This window comes from Dipodomys ordii, unplaced genomic scaffold, assembly GCF_000151885.1.
Source record: "Dipodomys ordii isolate 6190 unplaced genomic scaffold, Dord_2.0 Scaffold35, whole genome shotgun sequence".
Taxonomy (NCBI): Eukaryota; Metazoa; Chordata; class Mammalia; order Rodentia; family Heteromyidae; genus Dipodomys; species Dipodomys ordii.
Genome location: NW_012267251.1, coordinates 4,830,969 through 4,848,402, shown reverse-complemented (window position 1 = coordinate 4,848,402; position 17,434 = coordinate 4,830,969). Strand labels below are relative to the sequence as shown.

General features: G+C 40.4%; 1 protein-coding gene across 1 annotated transcript in view; it reads right to left on the bottom strand.

Annotated features, from left to right (window-relative positions):
* The window catches only part of LOC105986399 (complement factor H-like), a 35,539-nt gene that overhangs the window by 1,123 nt on the left and 16,982 nt on the right, over positions 1-17,434 (bottom strand). Inside the window, exons 9-20 of the mRNA XM_013017293.1 lie at positions 14,885-15,072; positions 13,343-13,519; positions 12,338-12,514; positions 11,409-11,591; positions 10,897-11,082; positions 7,631-7,801; positions 5,851-6,033; positions 5,377-5,586; positions 4,418-4,591; positions 3,516-3,692; positions 2,129-2,305; positions 24-206 (exon numbers count right to left, since the gene is read on the bottom strand). Of these exons, the coding sequence (XP_012872747.1) occupies positions 24-206; positions 2,129-2,305; positions 3,516-3,692; positions 4,418-4,591; positions 5,377-5,586; positions 5,851-6,033; positions 7,631-7,801; positions 10,897-11,082; positions 11,409-11,591; positions 12,338-12,514; positions 13,343-13,519; positions 14,885-15,072 (2,186 nt within the window). The remainder of the gene's footprint in view (positions 1-23; positions 207-2,128; positions 2,306-3,515; positions 3,693-4,417; positions 4,592-5,376; positions 5,587-5,850; positions 6,034-7,630; positions 7,802-10,896; positions 11,083-11,408; positions 11,592-12,337; positions 12,515-13,342; positions 13,520-14,884; positions 15,073-17,434) is intronic.

Genomic DNA, 17,434 nt, shown 5'->3' with positions numbered 1-17,434 from the left:
CCCGGGGTGTCACCGTCACTCACGCAGACAGCGCGGCGGCTCCGACCACTCCCCGTTCCTGCACGTGACTCTCTTGTTTCCCTGGAGCTGGTACAGAGACTGACACTGGTACTCCACGGTCGCGAGTGGCGGGTACACGGGCAGCGGGAACGAGATGGTGTCGCCGTTGTCGATGGGCGGAGGGGCCTTGCACTTTCCGGTGGCGTCTAGGGAACGTTGGATGGATGGGTTATGGAGAGGCCACCCCGTGCGCAAGCCCGAGCACCACAGAGGTGGTACCCGGGCTCCACCGAGAGCGGGCTCCCACCGTGACCCTGGGGTCGTGGGCCCCGAGGCGACAGGCAGGGCCCCTGTCCTGAGGATGAAGCCACGCTTATCTCCAGGAGACTCGCACAGACACGCGCCTGTGCGCACTCCTAGTAAAGAAAGGCTCCTGTCCGCGCACACAACACGCCTTTCAGTCATGTCCACTCTCATGGACATGACTCTTATCCTCCTCCATCCATCCTCCTTAATTTTTTTTTTCCAGGTTCCTATAGCCCTTCTCCCACTGGAGTGTAAGAGAAAGGATTCTTCAAACAGAACTGAAATGGCACCAGGAGGTAGTGACTCAGGAGAGAGAAGAGATAAGACGGAAGGTACGCAGGAGAATCTCCTCCATGAGTTTGTCAACTGTGTTTGATATTTGAGGCGAAACTCTATTATTTGATAGTGACACTCCCTGTTCATAGAGGAAATGCTGAAAGCATTTTTAATTAAAAGGTGGGGAGGGTAAATTGTAGAAGTTTCTAGTTTTCCATTGTAGTGTATAATGCTATAGAAACAGCAATCTCCATACAGGGGTGTATTTGGAGAATCTACATAGGGGATGGGTATTGTAGTGCCTAGAGCAACAAGTTTAAAAGGGTAGATTGGGGATGCTGTCAAAGACACAACGAACATGAATCCAAATAAGATTGCTTAAAAATAAAATGTCAGACAGCCTTAGCACATCAATAATTACATTAACTGTAAATGGCCTAATTTACCAGTCAAAATATCACAGTGGCAAGGTGGACTGATAAACAAGACCCAAATACCTATTATCAATGTAAAAATTCACTTCATCAACAACAACCAAAAAATAGATATAGCTGGGCGCTGGTGGCTCACGCCTGTAATCCTAGCTACTCAGGAGGCTGAGATCTGAGGATCATGGTTCAAAGCCAGCGTGGGCAGCAAAGTCCGTGAGACTCCTATCTCCAATAAGCCACTAGAAAATCGGAAGTGGCGCTGTGGCTCAAGCATTAGAGCATTGTCTTGAGCTGAAGAGCTGAGGGACAGTGCCCAGGCCTAGAGTTCAAGCCTCACAACCAACCAAAAAAAAATATCTATCTATCTATCTATCTATCTATCTATCTATCTATCTATCTATCTCTATTATAGATAGATATAGATATAATCAAAAGTAAAAACAGACAAAAATACTAGGCACATTTAATTTTAAAAAATGCATTGTTGGTTTTTCTCCTGTCAATAAAATCCACATTAACAATTAATAAAATAGAATCAAAGTGAAAAAAGATCCAGACATACTATGCAATAATTAATTTTCAGAAATGTAAATGGATGATACAAGATCTCCATTATTGGTTTTCCATTTTTCCTGAACATTCCATATTGTAGTACAAATGGCTAAGTGTCCAGGCTTATTTATGTATAAGTACAGTCAATTCTGTTTCAAGATATGATGATCTCAGTCATTGAAGTAGACTTTATACCTTGAAATAGAATTTATACATGAAAGATGAACAAATTCATATCATATTACATGATCCATTTTCAACTGCCGAGTCTACAGCCTCAAATGGGTATCTTATAGGATGTCAAGCCTATACAACATAGGCTTTACACATACTATTCAAGAAGCAACAATGTCTTAACATTTTAAATGAAGAATTTTCACTGGTTGTAATCTGCATGCATCTTTCTTGAAAAATATTTATACCATTCTAGGCTTCATTTGCTCAAAGACCAAAGAATTCAGCCAGACTATTGTTTTTTCAGCAAGAATCATTTGGCTTTTTCTTTTGTCCACAGTATATTTTCTGACAGACAGACAGACATACTGGGGAAGCTGGCACTTCACCTTTGCACTGAGGGGGTTCTGTCCATGTGCCGTTCATACACATGACTTCCATTTGCCCAAATAGTTCAAAAGGCTTGTTGCATTCATAGCGTACTCTGTCACCAGGTGGGTATTTATCCATCTGTCTGGACACCATAGTAGCATTTCCCACTTTGGGTGGGTTCACACAGGAATTATCTAAAAAGACAGTATATCCACCTGGTGTTCATTTTGCATTTTCTAAACGAAATTAACATGTGTTATCAAGGAAGTTACCGCATTATTCTTGAAATAAAAATTCAGGTTCATGTTTTTAAATCCCCTTTCCATTTTTCAACAAGACATAGATAGATTTTTTCCCATATTCAATATCAGTTTAAATAAAACCTCTCCTGAACGTTTCTCTTTGTAGTTTAGTGACATTAATATTACAGTTTCTATAAATGCAATATTAATTGAAAGAAAACAACTCCTCTCCCCCTGAGCCAGGAGATTCTATGGTCTCATTCTTCCATTTTCAGCCACCTTGATTATCAATTTTAATTTTATCCCTTTCAAATAAACACAAAGAAGTATTTATTTGGGGAATAATTCAAGAATTAAGAATACTGTTCAAAGAATACAAGTTCACAAAAGGTGGAGAGGATGATGCAAAAAATTCTAATTGGAGACACAAGAAAAATCCAGAAAAACAAATCATAACTGTTAAAAACAAGTCTTTAATAATTTATTTAGAATCGTTTAAGAGACTAGAATGCACAATGTAGACTTCTTTAGAGTTTTCGGTATATTGTTGATAATGAGTCAATAGCAAACTTTTCCAAAATGATACGTGCATAAAGTCCCCTTTGGGCACTTGATAAAATGGTTTTAAGATCCCACTTCTAGATTATTCTTATTCTGTTGGTCTAAAATGAGCTTAGGAATTTTCATCAACAAATGTAAAGCTGTCGACGATGCTGTTCAGGGACCACATTTGGAGAACTATGAGACTATGAGACTAACCATTACATATTCAATTCCCTTCTTATTTCAAATGCAAACCTTTGTTTTGACCTAAAAATTAGTCTACACCCATTTTTAATGATTTTTTTAAAAGTGATCTAGGAAATACCCATTTCCTAGATCACTTTAATAAGTGAGCTTTTTTTTTTTTTTTTTTTTTGGCCAGGCTTGAACTCAGGGCCTAGGTGCTGTCTGTAAGCTTTTTTGTTCAAGGCTGGTGCTCCACCATTTGAGCTACAGCTCCATTTCCAGCTTTTGGATGGCTAATTGGAGATTAAAAGTCTCACAGACTTTGCTACCTGTACTGGCTTTGAGCCATGATCCTCAGCTCTAAACCTCCTGAGCAGCTAGGATTACAAGAATGTGGCACTGGAGCCCAGCTGTGAAATGTCTATCAAAATACCTTTGCATGTTGGCATTCCAATCCACTTGCCATTTACACACGTCACAGTATTGGATCCATTCAACTGGTAGAATGGTGGGCACTCATAAGTCAGTTGTTCCCCTGACTTGTATACGGCCTTCTTCTGTCCTATGAGTTTGGCAACATCGACTCTGGGTACGTCAAAACAGTCTGTTCCTAGAGGAAAAAGATGCTATGTTTCAGTAACTTTAAAAGACACAGTATCTAATGCTTATATTTTAAAATAATATGCAGAACTTGTATATCTACTTGTAGAACTGATGAATCCTATACAGTAGATTTCTTACATCTCAGCAGAATACGCTCCCAGTTTTGCCTTCCTTATATTGAATTGTCCTCAATTATTGAACGTGTAGGTAGAGAATGATATTGGATGTCTGAAGAATTCGTAGTTGTTCGGGTGTCTGACATCACACTTTTACACTTAAATTATTTCCCCTCCATACATGACACCAAGATTATGTGTCTACAGTTTTTGTTTTGTTACATGTAAGTTTTTCTTGTAATGACTGCTTTAAATTCTTAGGAGATGCGTATTAGTAGAGAGATTGCTAATCAACTATCTGCAGATTGAACAATGAGATTGGTGAGTTAGGCAAGACATGCTAGAGCAGGGGAGACAAGAAGTCAAGAATTGATTCCAGGAGATGTTGAATGTTAACACCACATGATGTGGAAATGAACTATTTTTGCTCATAATGTCAAATAGTAAATGTATCTCATACAATTAGTAATTAATCTAGAGCAAATTCTCTGCCAAAATCCAGGGCCTTCAAGAGAAAGGTTAAGACATTCTAGAATCACAGCTACTTTCTTACAGACATCATATAGACAGCCCTCTGGACTATCTAACATGGAGAAAATACTGAAATGCACTGTACTTATGCATCTGGGTGGGGTAGACCATTTTCCTCCTATACATTTAATAAACGAAGATCCATCAAATCCAAAGCCTTCAGAGCAGTTGTAGCTGACTTCTTCTTGGTATTGGTAACTGTCTGCATGGTGAGACACAACGCCATTCTCAATTGAAGGTGGAGACACACAAGGGAGTCCTAAAAATGACAGCAAAATGAACGCATGTTTCAGTAAGCCACACATCCAATTCAACCTGCCAGGGTCCTACTTAGTAGTTGTGGGAATTCCTAAAACAGCTGAGGAGACATTGCAGAGGTTAGAGTCTTACAAGCTTTTCTGAACTGTGATCCTCAGATCTCAGCGTCCTGAGTAGCTAGGACTTCAGGTGTGAGCTGCCAGTGCCTGGCAAAGCATTGACAAGCTTAATAAAAGCATCACTCGTTATAAAAAACCAGAAGAGACATTGTGGGGAAAAAGCATTAAAAAGTATCACAAACATACTGGTTCACGTGAAGAGGTACAATCAAATGCGCTACCTATTGCATTTCCCCCACTCATTTAAAGCTGGTTCTATCACTAATCAATAGAACGAACTGAATTAGGATTGACTCAATTATGCGAAATATATTGTATTCACAAACTACTTTGTTAAGAGGCAACTAACTATTTACAGAAAATAATAATAAATAACTTTTAAAAAAGCCCTTGGAAATGCGAAAAACCACATCAAATTGGAAAACAAAACTATTTTTTTTAAACTTAAAAAAAAGTATTTTAAGGGTAAAACATGGAAATATTTTCATGGGGCTGGGAATGTGGCTTAGTGGTAGAGTGTTTGCCTGGCGTGCATGAGGCCCTGGGTTTTTTTTTTTTTAAGGAAATGATTTTTATCTACAGCCATTTAAATGACTCTGTAGCCTGTCATCAGAGATTCATGTTCACATTTGTCCCCAGGCCACTGCTGTGTGCCCTGCATCCTCACCCACACACTGAGGCGGTGGGCTCCATTTCCCCAGGTGACACCTGGTCCCATCCTCTGCCGAGAGTTGGAAGCCATCGTCACAGATGTAATTGAATTTGGTGCCATGTTTGTAAGGTCTGGGCGCATTTGCTTCCTTCATTTCTTCCAGAAGCCTAGGAGATTGGATAGTCCCATAGTCGATGCTGGGTGGCTGAAAACATCCAATTTTCTCTATACAGAGAATAGGAAAACAAAACAAAACAAATGGTCAACTAAAAAGAATATGTTGCAAATGGAAAAAAGAAGTAAAATACTGCTGGGGTGATGTCATGATAATATCTGTATGATCATCATCTGTGAAAAAAAGCATAAAGTCCCAAATTGAATCTGACTTTTCTACCTCATCACAGAAATGATGATGGTGGTGATGGTGGTGATGGATTCGTGGGTCTAGATGATCGGGTATAGTTTAAGGCCAGGTGCTCTGGGACTCACCCACACAGCGTGGCAGGGCCTGCCACCTCCCGTCTTGGCACAGCATCTCCCCTCCCTCCTGGCTGAGGTAATTTTCCAGGCAAAGAACAGACAGCTTTTCTCCATCTTGATACTTCACGGTGGTTTCCATAGGTTGGGCTTTGGGAATCTGTGGGGGAGGGGGGCACCAGCCTCGTTCTATCTCTAGAAAACATAAACATCAACGTTCTTGATTCAGAAGCCATAGTTTAATAAAAGATGAAGAATACTTTTCAAGATGGAGAATTGGGTAACAATCAATCCTCAATGGTTATTGAAGGTTCTGTGTTTCTGTGTTACTTTTTACCTTGCATAGCAGTTTAATATGATCTATTCTTGTCACCCTGGGCGTGTTCACTGGTTTATCTTTTCGCCATTTATTCTTGCTTTGTCTTTAATATTTTATGTAAGACTTATTTTTAGTTATTCCTAGCCTTTATGATATTTTAACTTAATTTACCATTCTAGTAACAAATATCAACTAAAAGTTATATCCAGGTCTTTTTGCAGTTATCTGTGATCAAATATATCAGGATCAGATTGAGATAATTGTACCAGTTAAAGCTAATTAGCAAAAGGAAAAAAATGTATTTGATAATGAATTTGTTATTGACTCTTGGTCAACGTAAGTATTCAATATGCCCACAGACAATGTAGATTGTGTTGTTGATGAAGAATCGCCTGTCCCTACCATTTATTAACATGCTTACTTTTTAGGAACATACAAATGGTATGCACCCAAGCTAATACTGTACAACGGAGCATGGTTACACAGCAGAGGGGTAGCGTAATCGCACGTCTGATTCTGTGCAGACCCGAGTCACTGTGGATGTTCTGTGGAGCTTCGTAGTGTCCGGATAATTTGTGTCCTGTTTGGCTGAGGGGAGACTTCTTCGTGCATCTGGATCATATAAACTCCATTGTGATTCCTCTGTTGTTTTGTTTTTCCTGCACTGTGTACCTCACTGCATTAAAAGCTTCCTGCCAAGTACTGTACGTCTTCCCAATTGTTTAGTATTGTATTATCAATTCAGGGAGGTATTTGACCAAATACATTTTATCAGTTGTTAATCATTTCAACTTTTAAATGTCCACTTAAGGCAATATAATCTATATTTAGTCAATAATATTTTCTGCTTTTCTGAATACTGGGGTGGTGAAATATGTGTAATAGAGTCGACTTGGGAATGACATGTCAGTGTATTCTGGATACTCAGAGCTGGACTTAAACATGGAGGCCAATGAGGTAAAGCATACCAATTTAGGAAGCATAAAACAAACACAAAATGCATACAGACTGGGAGGAGCTCTTTGCTAGCCAGCTGGAATTGGCACTGGAATATTATGCCTCCAGATTGCAGCTTGTCAAGATTTCAAGGTAGGTAGAAACAGATAGATGACTACAAAGATGGATTATTAGTAATATATATATATATATATATGATGCATCCATATATATATATATATATAATAATCACATGTGTATAATAAAGGAATCTGAAACATCAGGACTTTATAATGATGAGCATGTGTCCAGATGTGGATTTACAGTCCCTATGTTTGTACTTTTGTACTACAAGTACCTAACAAATAGGATGCAATGAGTGTTTAGAAAATGATTCGTTTCTGAGGTATCTTTGAGTTTAGAAAGTATCTCTATTAATAAATAGCTACTTTTTTTTTTTTTACAGTGCACAAAACTACTGCTTTTACAAGTGAGGAGCCATGTGATGTGGTTCAGAGAGGGTGAGCGTGGGCTTACTGGTACAGGTTGGTTCAGGGTCCCATCTCCCGTTCACGCACTTTGTACGTTCTTGCTTCCCTCGGCATCTGTAACTTAGGACGTAGTCATGAGGATACTCCCGATTTTCTGACTGGCTTGCCTCGTGTGTATTAATCCGGGGTGGTCTACACATCTCAAGTTGGTCTGTCGCTGTAATAATGAAAGTATTTCCGTGAAAACTCCAGTTACAGAAACCAGCCTACTAGTACACAAACTGGAGTCATGGAGCTCAGGTCCAATGAAACGGCGATTGATGCCTTTCCATGATAATGCTCCTGATGGCAAGGCATTCCGTGGCCTGTCAGGGACCGTATCTGACACGAAGACGTTTTATGCTAAAAGAACATAGATGTTTGCTTTCTCAAGTGCTCTGCACAGTACCACATGACTCAGTTTATTGCACTTTTTAAAAAATCTCTGAAACTGTTTTCAGTCATTGGTTTCCCGATTATAATTACCACTGTTACCTGAATCCAGTAGGCGTATACATAATAAAGCCATTATTTCTGAGAATACAATGTATCTTTTAAGGAAAAGTCATGTGATAGGAAAACTACAGCTAAGAGATGGTCTATGAATATTTGAACAGAATTTTTATATGTCCATCAGAGAGATAGAGAGGGGAAAGGGGAAAAGGAAGGAGAGAGAGAGAGAGGCAGAGAGACAGAGAGAGAGAGACAGAGACAGAGAGAGAGACAGAGAGGGAGAGAAAGGAGAGAGAGGGAGAGAGAGAGTACATTAGAGACTGAGACTTAGAATAAGAAATCAGGTTCTTTATGTTCTAGGACTTAAATGTGAGGCCTCTAGCTCTTACTTGGCTGTTTTTGCTACTGCTCTACTTCTGGCTTTCTATTGGGTAACTGGAGTTAAGAATCCCATGTTTTTCTGTCCAGGTTGGCTTTGAACTCTGATCTTGAGGAACCAGCCTCCAGAGTAGCTAGGATTACAGGTATGAAGCACCAGCATCCAGCAGGAAATTGGATTTTTAGAATGATGATATTTTCTCTTTAAACTCTTGGCTGAAGTTGTAAGAAGTTATTTCATATACCAGATCATCCTATAATCCAATATGTTATCCTGTCATAGTAATAAAATTAATTCTATTTCTTTTATGAGTTAAATATGGACCATAGAGGCCTTAAATGTTCCATATACTTCAATTACTTGGTGAATGTGAGAATTCTGTCTGAACCTAAGGAAATATCAGTGTAGATCCCTTAAAATATTTGTTGTTAATAATTTGAAAACTTGAATCTCATGAAAATGAAGAGAGCAACAAAATGTAAGCAACCCAACAAAGCACAGTAATGGTATTGTGAACCAATCTCAGGGGAAAAAATGAAATAGGCGAATTCAAAGCACAATAGAAACTTGAAAATCTGTCTCCTACTTAGGACGGGTCCAGTTTGGTGAGTAAGACAAAACTGGACATTTTGCAAGACGCAGGGACTGGAGAGAGAGCTGGGGTCAAGGGCATTGGTGGTGGTGGTGGTGTCTTTCAGTATTTCACTGTTAATTAGGTGTAAAAACCATACTGAAAGTGAAGAAGCTAGAGGAAAATACCAAGTGTGGATAGGAGGAAAAATAGAGGAGTCCAGCGATATGACATTGAACATAGACAGGAAACTCACCAGAGGAAGGGCAATTCTGAGAGAAGAAGAAATGACCGTGGAAGTACAGTTGTGTTAGAAGACAGGACGAAGAGTGAAGGGTTTTCGCGTCTGAGTTGAGCTTGGAGTGGTAGCCCATATGAAATGAGCTGAACTTACTGGTTGAAAAAGAAAACGCAAATGACGGGCTTAGGTTGTAAAAGACTGAAGGCAGTACTTTTGATACCAAAAAATAGGTTTAGCCAAAGGAAGTAAGATAAGGGTTGATTAAAAAAATTTGTTTTAAATTAATTTGACAGACTCTTTGAATGTCTACGTGTATCAACCAGACATCCCCCACAAAGCAGGCTTCTCTTCATCCTCAAGATCTGAGCTCTTGTTTCTGGGATTAATGTCTAGAAATCCAGTGAATGAAGACTGTCTAGAGGAAGGACCCAGGGTAGTCTGGGAATAACTCAGGCCAAGGGAAAAGCAAATGCTAGCTTCCATCCTTCCCACGTGTACTGAATCAATGAGATGAGTTGAGAGAAATCCCTCCTAAGATTTGTTTCCAGCCCAGGCTTCCTGAATTATAGGTCTGGCAGAACACGATATTGTTGGGCCCATCTTTCGCTATGTCTGAAAGAATCTGATCAGTTATCCTTGTTAGAAGCTGTGAGACCCAGAGAACAGAAGGTGCGTGGTTTCCCTCCTTTGTGGTCAATAGAACATCTCTATACAGTCGTAAGTAAACAGGTGAGCGGTATGCGAGTGATGACAAATGAACGAACGAAAGTGTAACAGACTCTACGGGGCGTTCAGAGAGTATTACCTTTTTAGAAAGACTAGATCAATAGCTAACAAAATCAACATCAGAAAATAGGTCCATCCAAGAGGAGGTGGGGCTAGAGGAGAGGGGTAGACAAATTAAGGGTGGAGTCAGGGGAGAGAATGCAGGGCGGGTTGAAGAGAATGTGGAAGTAAAGCCACTGACCAAGAGGCATGTCGGTCACAAACCACTTTGCTCTGCGGTGCCTCCTTTGTACAACTACTTAAAGATGATTTTAAAAATGTAAAGAAGTTTCTAGAGAAGAAGGATTCCTAGGAGAGAGCATTTTGTCAGTGTCCTTTGGCTTTCCAAGGCCTGAAAACAGCAAAGATGTTTAGGTGGAAAAAATTCACCATTTCTTGGTAACTGGGACTCATAGTTTAATCCTATCACAATTTATAACCTCAATCCAACTTGATACTTGTATGAGTACACAATAGGAATATCACGGGCAGAAATACAACATTCTATACTGAGAGTTGTTCTAGTTTTTCTTCTGCTGATACATTGAATGATAAGAATAAAAATAATTTTCAAGAATACCAGGACTATAAAGACAGAGTTCAGGGCCGGGAAGGTGGCTCAGTGGTAGAGCGCTTGCCTTGCATGCATGAGGCCCTGGGTTCGATTCCTCAGCACCACATAAGCAGACAAAAAGCTGGAAGTGGCGCTGTGGCTCAAGTGGTAGAGCGCTAGCCTTGAGCTGAAGAGCTGAGGGACAGCGCCCAGACCCAGAGTTCAAGCCCCACAACCAACAAAAAGAAAAAAAGACAAAAAAGACAGAGTTCAGCTTCGGAAAGGGCTGGGGTGGAAGAGGGTCTTCTCACCGACACACTGGGGAAGCTGGGTCCACGCTCCACTCATGCACGTGATTGACTTGGGCCCAACCATGGTGAAGGCTTCTAAGCACTGGAACTCCACCGTGTCCCCATGGCGATACGGGGCACCAGGCTCCCAGGACTGGGCGTAGCCGTGGTCCAGCTGGGGAATGTCTCCGCACGTCCTGTGCTCCTCTGCGAACATTTCACGATGAAGATGTCATGTCTGTGCTAAGTGGATATAGACTTGCTTACATTATCTATTGATTTGTTCTTACAGGCTTTTACTGGGGCTCGAACTCAGGGCCGCGTGCTCCCACTTGGCTTTTTCACTCAAGGATGGCACGCTTCCGCTTGAGCCACACCTCCACCTTCAGGCTTTTTGCTGGTGAATGGGAAAGAAAAGTTGTTAAGATTGATTTTCGAGGGCCGGCTTTAACTGGGATCCTCAGAGCTCAGCCTCCTGAGTAGTTACAACGACAGGTGCCCAGAAAAAATAATAGTTTTAAAAAAATGATTACCGATGCATACTGGCAAGGTTGTCCATTTTCCATCAACACACTGAATCTTCTCTGGTCCTTTCATGAGAAATCTAGAGCTGCAGTTGTACTCCACCACATCGCCGTGTGCGTATTGTTCTTCCAGGGGTCCCTTCACTTCCCCGTGGAGCAGTTCAGGTGGGGGACCACAGGGCTGGACCGTTTCTACAGAAGCACTGAGTCAGTTATGTCTACATCCTTCAGTTTACAACTTTAAAACACAGTGCAATGAAACTGTTTTCTCTTCAGAATCTATTAGTCGCTTAATTTATTACAGCCTGCTTTGTTAAAAAGAATATTTGCATTGCATTTGTGTTGCAATCAAATACTGAATCATATTATTTGTATTTCATATGTATCTGTAATTGATTCATATTATTTCCTTTGAAATAGCATTAGAAATATATTCGAGGCTTTAGGTATGCTGAATAATCTAGATACTTTCAGGATGCATGTACACCCGTCAGCAAACACACACACACACAAGTAAATATATTAATTTTTATAATCTAAGGTCATATTTTATAAATGCTCTTTTGAAAGAGTATCATCACAGATGAATACATTTTACTTTGGTTCACTAATACACAGTGCTGAACTAAGTCAGTTTTTTAGGCAGGCTCAACAAAGCCTGGGATGAGGTACGAGCTGTACGAATTCTTCCCTATTAATAGTGGGAGTGTGGCACCCTGAAAAGACACACAAGCAACCTCTCTACCTAGCTCCCTTGTGCGCATGTGTCAATGTGTATTTGCAGAAACAACTGGTGATTCACTTACTACATGAATACCGGAGTCCTTCCGGTATGTTCTCAGAAGGCACGAGGTGGCGCACATGCAGGAGACGACAGGGATCTCAGAGCGCAGAGAAGAGGCTGCTGCTCAGAACCTGAGCCCTCCTGTCGCACTCACCTTTGCACACTGGGACCCGTGGAGACCACCCGAAGTGGTAGCACTGCACCGAATCCGGCCCAACTCTTGTACGTCTTGGCCGGCAGGAGAATTTCAACACATCTCCAACCTTATATTTTTCTTTCCTGGGCTCAGCTATTAAGTATTTTTCCATTTTGGGAATCTTGCATTCTCTTTCTTTTTGTAAAGCAAGAATAAAAAGGAAAATGATTTAGTAAGAATACAGAATTAATCATTGCCCAAGTGAATTTCATATTTGTCATGAACCAAGGAGGGAGGTGCTCAGTGGACAAGCCTAAACATTCCCTGACAGAATGATCCACATTGGGTTTCCCAGACCCCTAAATCTACCTTTCACTCAGGAGGAGAAGGAAGGAAGCCCTGACTCGCTGTCCTGACCGGCAATCTGCCAGTTCAACTGCTTTTTATTTCATTTCTTTACAAGTCACCAATGTTAGAAAGCGAACAGTTGTGCTGGGACCTGTAGAATTTAACTGTCAAGGGGAAAGATGTAAAGCAGAAACAGCATCCTGAGCTTGGCGATGACTTTCCAGTTTCCAATCGCTTAAAAGCCTACCTACTTTCAGAATAACAAAAGCAATTACTCTCCAACCAGAACTACGTGTTGCCCGTGGTCCATAGAGACCCATTCACTGCATTGGCTTGTTTGCTTGTTTGTTTTTTGACAGCAACTCGCTCTATAGCCAGGCTGGCCTCAAAGTCACAATCCTAGCCTAGCCTCCTGAGTGCTGAGACCAGAGCTGTGCACCATCATGCTTGGTTAATCAATTCTTTTGGCAGCACATTAGTATCTTTGGCCTTCAAGACATCATTCAAATGTTAAATCACAGCCTACACTCAATCAGAAAAGAAAGGCCTTGAATTTATTATTATTTACAAATATATCCAGACATTTTTTAATGCTCAAACTAGAACACATAAACATCTATTTTTTTTTAATCTTTAGGGGGAAAAAAAATTCCTGAAAACACAAAGAGCACTTACCAAAGCAAGAAGGTGTATCTGACCATCCGTCATGTTTACATTCTATGGAACCTTTGACTTTTTTATGTTTATTTTCATATCCAACGTGACATTCATAGTCCAATTTGTCATTGAGTTTAAACCACGAGGCGTTATTTTTGGAGCTGGCATGCTCGAATACTGGCTTATCACAAGATTCTAACATACAACAAAATTGAGAATTTCATTCCCGATGGACTTTGAAGGTTGGCCAGAGTAATTTTCAGAGTAAGAACAGAACAGACCTTATTGATTAGCATATGCTAACAAACTAGTACTGTACAAAATAAGGACAGTATCTGTTACTATAGAGTTATTATATAGCTATTATATAGAGTATAAAATTGTTATATATACTGTATGTAACATAAATTATATATTAATTACCAATATTTTATATTAGTTATCAATGACAATGAAATGCTAGAAATGAAAAACATTCATACATAACATTTTTCATATCACCTAAACTCTTGGAAAACATTTGATTTTATTCTCAATTTAGTCATATTCATGCATTTATTCCATACTAGGATTAAAGTAAGCAGAATTAAATAAGTAGGCCAATATGAATGAATGTCACATTTTTATGCAGCTATAACAGTATTTTGTGTTATTAATGTAGCAGACTTTACCCGTTGTGACATAAAGAAACAAGTTGGTTAATGAGTTTTTTTAAAAAAATCAATGCATTTATTATGTAAGACAGATTTCATGGACAATAAGAAAGTCTCCTGATGGATTATTGATTGTAATTTGGTACAAAATAAGTTCTGGATGAGGACCATTTTTATCATCTTTTCTCTGTAGCTAGACCCTGCAATAAGCATTGAATGTAAAGGAAGAAACAGAGACAGCGAGACACCGGGAATGGATAGCTTAATTAGCCACTTCATCCTACATGTGTTAAACAGCAGTTTAAAAGCAGCACTGACTGGTGTTCTGACAAATAATATAAACTGAGCAGATCTGTCTTACAAAAGCCTTCATTCTCTTCTAGATAGGATTGCAGAAAACCTTTTAACACAGCAAAAAGTAGGTGCCGTTCAGAAACATGGCTTGTTTTCCAACTAGAGGTTGATGTAGGTTTTCTAAGAGGGCCAAAGTAGATTGACTTTATGGCATCCAATATGTAAATTACAGAAGTTAAATTACTCTGGAACTATATACCATGTACCAATATCTTAACCAAGAAGACAACTTTTACAAACACGTGGACATCCAGGCCACGGCGAGGTAGGCACTAACAGCTGCGATGGTTTCAGATAAAATAAGTGAGCTTGCATGGATTACACATCACGCTGTCTCACTAGTTTCTGAACCATGGATGCCTTTAAAGGAACAAGGCAAATATGTACTGATATTCCACGATACTAAAACTTAGTCCTGGAGAAAAACACACTAATGTACACCTTTCCTCAAAGACTGTCTTTTTCTTTTTCTTTCCGATAAATTGAAGAGAGAATGAAGTTAACCCTCGGTGGATGCTAAGGGCTGCTCATCGCCGTGGACTGGTTTACTCACTGATGCAAGCAGGTTGCGCCGACCAGCCATGCTGCAGACACGTCACTGCTCCCGATGTTTCCCCCTCTGCTGTGATATATCCTGGCTTGCACTTGAATTCTGTTTGTTTATTTACATTGTATACATAATCTGACTGGGACAGAAACCCATTCACGACTTCTATCTCTGATTTTGAGCATGTTTCTATAAGGGAAAGGAACAAGGAAAAGACAAACACATGTTTAATAACGTTTTATGAAGACTCGCACATATAAAATCATGAGGTGAAAGAATAAGAGTCATTCGTATGTGAAAACCTGACGTGATCAATCGTATGAACACGGGTCATTGTGTCCCAGAAACCCAGGGGCTGTGGCTTGTGCCTGTAATCTTAGCTCTTCAGGAGGCTGAAACCTGACGATTGCTGTTCCACGCCAGCCCAGGCAGTAACAACCATGAGACTCTTCTTTGCAATAACTACTAAAAATGCTGGAAGTAGAGCTGTGGCTCAAGTGGTAGAGTGCCAGCCTTGAGCACAAAAGTTCAGAGAGAGTGCCCAGGCCCTGAGTTCAAATCCAGGATCAACAAAGGAAAGAAAGATGAAGGAAGGAAGGAAGAAGAGAAAGAAAGAAGGAAAGAAAGACAGCGAGAGACAGAGAAAGGAAAGGAGAAGGAGAGAGAAAGGAAGGAAGGAAGAAAGAAGGAAAGCAAACTATGAGTTTCCAAAGATATTTCCTTAAGATTCTATATGAATTTTTTTATAACCAGGTAAGATTTTTAAGACTCACAATCCCTTCCAAGAAGTTACTAGAAGTCTGTTTGTCTAATGGAACCCAGGCCCAAGCATGCCAGAAATCCATAGGCAATGTTTGTTTGTTTTCCTGGGACTAACTTTTCCTTTTTATGGGTGGGTGGATGGTGGTGGTGGAGGGTTGTGGGGTTTGAACTCAGGGCCTGGTACTGTCTCTGAGCTTCTTTTGCTCAAGGCTAGCGCTCTACCACTTGAGCCACAGCTTCACTTTCATTTTGTTTTACTTTATTTTATTTTTATTAGTAGTTTAGTGGTGATAAGAGCCTCATGGACTTTCCTGACAAGGTTGGCTTTGAACCGTGATCCTCAGATCTCAGCCTCCTGAGTAGCTAGGATTCCAGATGGGAGCCACCGCCACCCAGTGTGGGACTGGCTTTAAATCTGGAAATATTTTGGATCTCACAGGCATCTTCTCTCTCCATTTGGGGTTCCTGAATCACTTGAAGATCCTGGAGAATCTATCAAAGCTCAAGATGGCATCACTAGTCTGTGCATAAAACACACAGGTGCATGGAGTTTCCTGTGGAAAGTGCGATTCCTCCAGTGCAACCCAGCTGAGCTGTACGCTGGACTGCCTCTTCCCACAATGCAGCTTCATTGTCAAAGAGAAAATCAAGAGAAAAGATTAAATAATTTGATTGAATATTAGTAAAAGCATTGGGAGGTGACATTACTCTGCTGAGATGGGAATTTGTCATCAAAAAGCTATTTAACAAAAGAAGAACAATTGTTGTTACTTTAAGAAATTAGACAAAAACAACCAGACCCAAAGATGAGTATAAAATCTGAAAAAGAATCATAAAATCATGGGTAGGGATCAAAGAGAAAACAAACAAGAGGGACAGTTAATAAAGGATGAATTGATTTTTATAAAGAAATGCATTAAAATGTCAGCAGGAATAATGAAAAATTACAAAAGTCCAACCAAAACAAGGAGGAAACTGTGGTAGATTTTGCAGATAGCTTTAGCCAGATGTTGGAATGCAAGTAACACCTGGGCTGTAATTCCAGAGAGGAAAGGACGGATGAGAAGACAACAGGATTTTATGTTAGGAAGGATTTTCCAGAAAACATTACATAGGGAAAGAACGGAAGCAGAAAGTGGCAGTTTTATTGAGTCGAAAAACAAAAGTCGGTGTTATCAAAGAGACCGATGCTTACTAGAATTTGCTAGAAAGTCAGAGAAGGGAAAACACAGAGTGTGAGGGCTGGAGGACTGGGGACAGCAATCCTCTGATTTTCTGGGTGAATGTTGCCGGGAGGTAGGGTAGGATGAAACTCCAGGATTCTAGGCTACAAGAAAGGCTGCCAGAGGAAAACCATCCTACAGAACAGCTAGGCCAAGAGTTTCAGGACACCCGGGGGGTGTTGATAAGAGTAGAAAGATCCTTTCGCCTACCTAGAAAGGGCCATTCTACTCTGGATAAACGACTTTCCCCTAAGACACTGTTCATAAAATATGTGAAGGACCAAAATAATCAAATTTGGTCTAAGGAACAAAATTTAAAACAAGTGTCCAATGCCAAGCACCAAGAAATACAGTCACAAAGGGCTCCAAGAAATGGAGACAGCTGGGCACCGGTGGCTCACGCCTGTAATCCTAGTTACTCAGGAGGCTGAGATCTGAGGATTGCGATTCAAAGCCAGCCTGGGCAGGAGAGACCTTGAGACTCCTATCTCCAATAAACCACCAGAAAACCAGAAGTGGCGCTGTAGCTCAAGTGGTAGAGCGCTCACCTTGAGCTGAAGAGCTGAGGGAC